The following is an 8,207-nucleotide window of genomic DNA, read 5'->3' as shown; positions in this document are numbered from 1 at the left end:
TTCAGGCAATGTTGCAAAATCACTGGCCTCTAGTCTTTGTGTTACATCAGTGTAGAGCCATTTCAGCCACTCCCCTACAAACCGAAATGCATATGCATATGCTAGCAGAGGAAACAATCTGTTCTGCTGAGTTTTATAATCAATCACCTGCCATTTATAACAAAATCAATAAGTAGTTTCTTTAACTCTAGTTAAGAATCCAAATACATTTTTGCACCATGGTTATTATGTATATAGTGAGATTTATAGAGGGTACCTGTGTTTCAATTCCACCGTTCTGTGAACCAAACTGCCTTCGAACTGCACTGTACCTAGTAGCAATGCAGACAGCCCAAGCCAGCGCAGTGGAAGCATTTGACACAATAAACTGTCTTACATACACCATAGTACCATACACCAATTGCCTTGGAACATCTGATGCTACATATTTTCCTTCTCTTGTAACTTTTGACAGTCTATATATAAGAAGAAAAATGCATAACCATTTATTTAGGGATATATAGGTGAAATGCTTATCCACATGAGGCCAAAGAGAGAGGGTGGACCTCATGAACATTTGATCTCTAGGAATGCGAAAATGATCAAACATAAGAAAACCATTGTCCATTGAGTTATATGCCCGTTTCCAAACTTCATTCCAATATCACCGATGGTTATACCCGGAAGAGGAGTATGATCATCCAAACTTCTTAGTTGCACAATGAATCCTGAAAAGGAGAAAGACTAGTCAATCAATACTGATGACTGAAAAAAAAAAGAGCAATAATTAAATCGTCTTGGTGCTTACCATGAACACCATGGTCTTTGCCATTCGTTATGAGACGAGCATAAACCACAACATGAGTAGAAACTTTTCCTAAGCCACCAAGCCACCACTATATTACCAAACAAAACAAAACTAAGACACAAAACATAAAAATCTCAAAGATCAAACACATATACTTGTTCTTCTCTCACTTTGGATGATGTCTGAGTTGGACTGTGAATGATAAACTGATCGGTCTTTGGATCAAAAGTGACGGTTGTCTCAAGGCCTTGAACGTTAGAGCCATGACCAAGCTCAGTTTGAGCATAACATCCAATTATATGCATCTTATTAGCTAAAGACAACCACTTTTTGTGTTGTTCCTCTGTGCCTTGTCCTTTAATAGCAGGCACAAACATTCCCTATATATCAACCCCAACCAAAACCCATTCAACATCAATATTCTAAGAAGGCCATGTTCTTTTCATCATTTAGCATTTCCATCTAAATGATCTATTTAAATGATACATCTAAATAATTCATTTCAATGGCAAATGATCCAACAAACAAGATAAAAAAATAGTTCATTTGGATGGTCAATCGATAATTCTCCTGTTATTTTTTTATGAACCATCTTCATCCAAATGGTCCAACTATAATCATCCAAATGAGTTTAAAACCCATTCAGATGATCTATGTGAATAATTCTGGATGATGCTCTTTTTTTTTACAAAAACGAACAACACCTGAATGATTCATTCAGATGGTCCATCCAAATGAATAAACGAACAAGGCCAAAATCACAAAAGAAAATTTTGTGTGTATTATTACCCAATGGAGATCCATGAAGCCTGGTTGATCCATGAAAGACCTCAGTTTGATCGCTTCCTCATCAGAAAGACGAAGCTCGTTGATCATCTTCCAAGCGTGAACGCTTTTTCTCAACGTGTTCTTGAACAACTCTTTCCTATTCATTACAGCTCTGTTGCTTTTCTCAAAGACCTTAAAAGAAAGATGCAAAAAATTCACACCGGGAGTTAAAAAACAGAGAAAATTATGAAGGAAGGTAGGTAGAGAGAAGAAGGTCACTCACCGGATCAGCGGCGACGAGGCGGGAAACACGATTTGAAACATCGAAAGAGTGGCGGGAACCGGCCCAGACGAGCTTCATATCGTCGACGTGGAACTCTGCTTTGTTCCTCTCGTCGGCGAGGTGATCAACTCCTCCATCCATTGTTATCTCTCTGTTGTCACTTGTCAGATTCAAAAGAGAGAAGCCAATGTTTGTTTTTTGTTTTCTTTAAGACACAAGTAGAAAAGCTGCACTAGTTACGGCGATTCAATAGGAGAGAATCGGTTAGAGAGAAAGAAAAAAATTAAGGAAAGAGAGGATTTTTTTCTATCTTTAGTATTTATTGTAGTAGAAACAGAGGAGGAGAGATAATACAAAGTGATGTAATAAGTGATTAGGATTTAGGTCATCTACACATCATCATATTGTCATTATTTACCGACTTTACTACTCTCGTGCGCAGTTGATAATTAATTGCTCAACTACTTTTGAAGTTTTGAGTTTTTTATTCTTGTTAATTTGAAAATCACTAGAATATAAATACTTCATTTGTGGTAAAAAAAAAAAAAAATTCAACTCCATTATACATTGTTTAGTCGAGGGGTAATCTTTTTCCCTTAAAAAAGATGTACATTCATTTTTTTTTAGTTCTAAAGAATGTTAGGATCACAATGATTTAAGGTTTTTGCAAAAAGTTTCGGGTTAATTAGATTGCACTCATGACACTATAGTCTATAGGATTGAACGTTAAGTGTTAAGGTTTTTCGGACGAAGGTCAAGTAAAAGATGTTTTTTTTTTCTCTCTTAGTATTTTGTTGTTTTTTTATAATTGTCTCTTAAGTTTTCTTATATTTTTTTTATTAGTTTGATCTGTTTATTTCTAACTTATTAAGATTGTTTAAGAATTGTCTTATTTTCATTGTTTATCGTTCATTTTGTTATTCTGCTTTATATATTTGTTCGATGTTAAATATTAACTACATACAATACCCAAAAAATTGCCTAGAAAAGACTTATACATTCAAAATAGTAAAATGATAGGAGAATTTCAAAAACATCATTTTTAATACCACTTTTCAAAATGCTTAATTTCTAAAATATTATTAAAAGTACCATTAAAATATAATATTTTATTGTTTTGAGCTGTTTACTCTTAGCATTAAGACAATTCTTTTTCTAGTTTCGGTTAGAGTTTACTTAAGTTTTTAAAAACTAGTTTATGTCACCAATCTTAGAGTTTTATTTTATTTAATGTTAGATTGATAAAAGATATATACAATATTTACCCGAATATGTGTATAAACTTATAAAATATATATACCTAAACTTTATATTTATTTCGATTGAATCTAAGAGTAGTAATTATTATATAAACACTTTATAAACCTTACAAAACTTTATAATTTAATTTTCTTAAAAATATACTTTTAAATATGAATAAAGAAAAAAAGAATTTTCTAAAATGAACACACTAAAAAATAAATCAAAATTTCCATAAAAGAATTTAATTTTGTTTTTAAAAGTAGACGTGAGATGTCCACATATCTGAACATCGACTTCTGTCATTTAAAAATGGGTAAATTGATTTTTGACTTTGAAAACTTAATGGTAACATATCAATTTTTTGTCAAAATATTTTGTTTTACTTACGATTAAAGAAAGAATCTTTATCCAATACTAGTAATAAATAAATAAAAAAGAATTAAGGAATGGATAATCCCAATGTTATCTGGCCCTTGTGCGATGCATGACTCTTCCTCCATAGATCCTCACAACACGTGTCAGATAGTTATTGACTTTCATTTAAATTCGATTATTGAGGTGAAACGCTTGTCACTTTAGAAAACACCTCTCTTTGAAAACACTGAGATACTCTTTTTTTTTTTTTTTTTTTTTCGATTCTCCTCTCCTAAAGAGAAACCTAAAAGGTTGAGTAGAGATTAGGCAAAATTCTCGATCCCCAAAATTGGAAAATCACAAAACTTGTTTTTAGGGTTTACCTTCGATTCCTCTCATTCGATCATTGGCGATTTTGAAAATCGGTGGTCTCGTCTGATCGCTGATCGGATCATCCGTTTTGGTTTCAGGCGAAATATGGTGGTGATCTCCCTGAAGATTTTGAATTCAAGATTTCTCAGATTGCTTCCTCTTGACTTTATCGCGATTTCGATTACGTGTAGACTTGCTCTTTGGCTTTGTCTTCGAATCCTTTGAATTTTAGGACTTTCTCTTTGTTTCTGTGTGTTTGAATGGTCTTGTGAATAAATTGTCTTTGTGTATAGATAAAAGACTGGTCAATTTTAGGGTTTTTTTTTTATTATCGGTTTGGGAGGAGAATAGATTTGTGTTGCTTGATCTCTAGATCTTTGACTTGAGGAATTATGTATATCGAAGAACTGACGGAAAGGGATGAGAAGAAGGTGGAGGAGAGATCGGTTAAGAAGAACGTTGCTGATGATGTAGATCATAAGGCGATATTGGTGAGCAGAGGAAACGTGATTGTGTTGACCACAAAGAGGGCTCTGGTTGGTGTTGGTGCTCGTGCCTTGTTCTATCCTACTCTGGTTTACAACGTTGTTAGGAATAAGCTCGAGACTGAGTTTCGCTGGTGGGATCGTGTCGCTGAGGTATATAACCTTTATTGATTTTTGAGCTGTTTTTTTATGTCAATTCAATCGAATTTGTTACATTGATCGTGTTGATTGTGCTGCTTTTGATGATTTGAGTTGGGTCTCTTGTAGTTACTCCTCCAATTATGCTATCTGGGTTTGGTTATGTGTCTTATGCTAATACTTGTCTCTCATAATCTTGTTTCTACAGTTTATATTATTGGGAGCTGTTCCATTCCCATCTGATGTCCCACAGCTGAAAGAGCTCGGTGTATGTGGAGTGATCACACTGAATGAGCCATATGAAACTTTGGTTCCATCATCTCTCTACAAAGTTTGTTCTTTTCTCCTATCTTTTATCCTGGCCAACGTGACAATATATACTATTTCCTCTTGTTTGCTAACCTCATTTGATTTTCTTTACTCTTATGGAAGTCTTACTGCATTGACCACCTGGTGATTGCCACGAGAGATTATTGTTTTGCTCCTTCCATGGAAGCAATATGCCAAGCTGTAGAATTTATCCATCGTAAGTTTACCTTCTCATTTTTTTTTCTCTTACGTGTTTTGCCGCTGACCATTGTTATGTATCTTACTGTTGTCCCAAGCCTGTGTTCATTTGATCTCAAAATTCTGTTTTTTGCCTCGTTGAAGGGAATGCGTCACTTGGAAAGACGACTTATGTTCACTGCAAGGCGGGTCGTGGTCGCAGCACAACTATTGTCATATGCTACTTGGTTTGTGTTTCAATTCATCCCCAAAACAATTTGATCAAAGACACCCTTTTCGCCCTCTGATCGTATCTTTGCAATGCAGGTTCAACACAAACATATGACACCTGAAGCAGCATATGCCTATGTGAGGTCAATCAGGCCCAGGGTTCTTTTAGCAGCCACCCAATGGAAGGTATATGACAGGGGCCACATTCTTCATTATCGATGAATCAGAGTTAATTCCTTTATTCTTCTTCTTCTTCTTCTTCTTCTTCTTCTTTTGTTCTTATGCTTTATGGTGTGTTTGCAGGCCGTTCTTGAGTACTACCATGTCAAGGTGCTGGATACTCAGAGTTGCCTAACTGATGCAACTTCAGCTTTGATCCCGAGAAATGTGAAGCAGGTTTGTACTGGGAATGTGGTGGTGTTTGATGATGGGTCGATGGTGGTAGTGACCCACTCAGATATAGAGGGCTATGATGATGACTCACAGAGGTCGGTGAATGTTGCTGGGAATGAATTATGGGCGGCAGCTGCAGATCTTAGCATGGTTTACCGTGTGAAAGTGGTGGGCCAGGCTGCGTTGGCCAGGATCTCATGTCTATGGCTGGGCTTGCGTGAGGACCACAAGCTTTCTGGAAAAAATCTCTCCATGGGAGGTATAAGCGTCGACATTTCTGTCTACTGATGATGATGATGATGCAGGTGAGTCTGCTGGCGAGCGAGTGAATATGCCCTTTTTCACTGTTTCTCTCCAGTAAAAAAGAAGTCTATAAATAAAAAAGGGGGTCAAATTAGGTATAGAAGTAAGCAAGGGTTTGTAAATCTGGGGAAAAAAAGATACTTGGTTTTGTCGTCTGGGTATTGTAATTAAATACTACCTCGTCCCTCATTTGCCTTTGATGAGTAAGAACGTGAATTAGTCTCTTTCTCAAGTATCTTATAATTTCAAGTTAAACCATATCTATTTGAATGTCACAGATTTACAAACAATTAAGAGGATTAAACGACACGGTAGATTTAAAAGAAACGAAATTAAACCGGACAGCGATTGCAGTCTTTATCACTACTACATATAAAACTGGTTATGCATCAACTTCCATGGATTGTTGTGTGTTGGCATTAGCAGGATGGTGAGAGGTGGATGGTCCTTCTTCGTCCGAGTTCTGGAGCATGATAGTTGTGCAATTGTTGAAGGTTTTGGCGCAGATAAGGCCTTGATTCCACAGGCGAATCCTAAACATTCTCCACCACCTGCTCACCAAGCGCTCAAGCATCAAAACAAAGTTGAACAAAATGTGATGATCCTCCAACACATTTTAGGATCAGATGAGTAGAGTAAATATAAGTTTTGATGTTTATGGAAGACTATTACCAATCGAAAGACGAAGAACTTTTCATCTCTTCCTTGTAAAGTTTTGTAAACTCTTCACATGTCAAGGGAACATGTCCGTCTGCGATTACCCTGGTCCCAAAGAAGCACATTTAACAAAGCTAAAACCAATCCAACAATATGGCAACTTGCAACAATACTGGTGGAAATGTCATGACTCATGAGAGGTGTACGGCATGATGAGGTAATATGTAAAATAGGAGGTAAACAGCTACCTTTCCCTTCTTATAAATATGTTCCAAAGAAACATGTATCGGTTTTGCTCTTTCCTCGAACCCGCAAAACGTAATCTCTGTGTATATTTTCATGAAATCATTAAAAGAGCTTTCGGTGTGTATTCGTAACAGTTTAAACGAAAATCAAGAAAGTAAATATTACCAGACGTTCTTGAAGATCTAAAGCAACATCATCAGTTTCATTCTCGCTATCCTCATTAGACATTACTTCCTCAAAGGTCATTGGCTTCAAACATGCAGCTTTGGTTAGTGAAATAAAACAAGAGACATCATTTTCTACATAAATCAAAGACATCAAATCACCTGCAATGTGTGGGAGTGATAGAGCTGCCGACTCCTAAGACGCTCATGTCTGGAAACAAGTAAGAATCTTGGTTTATAAAAGTAAGAAGAAGATAATGTAAAAATAGGAACAGACAAATCACAAGAACATAATAACCCTTTATCCTTGGATTGCTCTGCAGATACCTTTTTTCTCCTACTAACAGGAGGCACCGTAGGCTCAGAAGACTCAGCAGCTAGTTTTTTTCTCCCTGTAACAGGAGGCACCAGAGGTTCAGAAGACTCAGCAATTAGTTTTTTTTCTCCCACTTACACGAGGCAACACAGGTTCAGAAGGCTTAGCAAATAGTTTTTTTCTCCCACATAAAAAGACGCACCATAGGTTGAGAAGGCTCAGCAATTAACTTCTTTCTCCCACTAACACGAGGCACCACAGGTTCAGAAGAGTCAGCTATTGCTGGCTGAGTCCTAGTTAAAATGTCGCTAATCTTCTCCAAAGACTCAGCAAACAACTTTGTTCTCTCACTAATAGAAGGCACCGCAGGTGCAGAAGGCTCAGCTATTTCTGGTTGAGTCGTAGTTAAAATGTCCCTAGTCTTCTCCGATGACTCAGCAATTCTCTCACTAACAGGAGGCTCCACAGCCTGTCCAGAAGGCTCAGCTATTCTGGTTGAGTCGTAGTTAATAAAACGTCGCTAGTCTTCTCGGGAGAGTGAAATCTTGGTGGCGATGAGACAATATCCTCGTTCACATGAGTAAGTTCATCATTTTCTGTGCCACGAGGTAACTCGACTAAATCCAACGGCTGGGGATTTTGCAAATCATTTTTTAGCACCTGATACCAGACAAAAAAAAAACATCATGGTAAGTTCAATATTATGACTAACATAAATTTGTATCTGAACCACCTGAAAATGATTCGTATGTAACAGTTTCTTACTAACCCCAAACTGTAATGTGTTCGGTTTCAAACAGACATCAACTTCCGGGTCATGATCTTCTTCTGCCCGCTACAATAGGTAAAGAGAGTATTCTTGTTATTTATGATTTCATGACAAAACGCATAAGAAAATGAATTATCTGGATCATTAAATACAAAATCAAAATATAGATTTCCTGTAAATTTCTAATTAGTAAAAGGGAAAAACAATTGTTAG

The 8,207-nt window shown here is 36.5% G+C and overlaps 2 protein-coding genes across 3 annotated transcripts in view; one reads left to right on the top strand and one right to left on the bottom strand.

Annotated features, from left to right (window-relative positions):
* LOC104792337 (putative peroxisomal acyl-coenzyme A oxidase 1.2) lies at window positions 357-2,149 on the bottom strand. The gene is made up of 6 exons (XM_019246934.1): window positions 1,839-2,149; window positions 1,577-1,747; window positions 958-1,167; window positions 788-875; window positions 546-707; window positions 357-455 (listed from the first exon to the last, which is right to left on the bottom strand). The coding sequence occupies exons 1-5, from the start codon at window positions 1,977-1,979 to the stop codon at window positions 547-549; spliced, it is 771 nt and encodes a 256-aa protein (XP_019102479.1). The 5' UTR covers window positions 1,980-2,149; the 3' UTR covers window positions 357-455; window position 546.
* The window catches only part of LOC104792335 (putative dual specificity protein phosphatase DSP8), a 9,147-nt gene continuing 4,625 nt past the window's right edge, over window positions 3,686-8,207 (top strand). The window contains exons 1-6 of one of the 2 annotated variants that reach the window (XM_010518467.2): window positions 3,686-4,444; window positions 4,638-4,760; window positions 4,862-4,955; window positions 5,081-5,163; window positions 5,243-5,332; window positions 5,450-5,844. In XM_010518467.2, coding sequence (XP_010516769.1) covers window positions 4,199-4,444; window positions 4,638-4,760; window positions 4,862-4,955; window positions 5,081-5,163; window positions 5,243-5,332; window positions 5,450-5,827 — 1,014 coding nt within the window. In that variant the 5' untranslated portion in view covers window positions 3,686-4,198 and the 3' untranslated portion in view covers window positions 5,828-5,844. Of the gene's footprint in view, window positions 4,445-4,637; window positions 4,761-4,861; window positions 4,956-5,080; window positions 5,164-5,242; window positions 5,333-5,449; window positions 6,078-8,207 lie in introns of those variants that run through there. The other variant, XM_010518466.2, reaches the window with a different exon arrangement.

This window comes from Camelina sativa, chromosome 6 (assembly GCF_000633955.1).
Source record: "Camelina sativa cultivar DH55 chromosome 6, Cs, whole genome shotgun sequence".
In the NCBI taxonomy this organism is placed as follows: domain Eukaryota; kingdom Viridiplantae; phylum Streptophyta; class Magnoliopsida; order Brassicales; family Brassicaceae; genus Camelina; species Camelina sativa.
The sequence above is the reverse complement of the archived record's forward strand: the minus strand, read 5'-3'. Positions and strand labels throughout refer to the sequence as shown.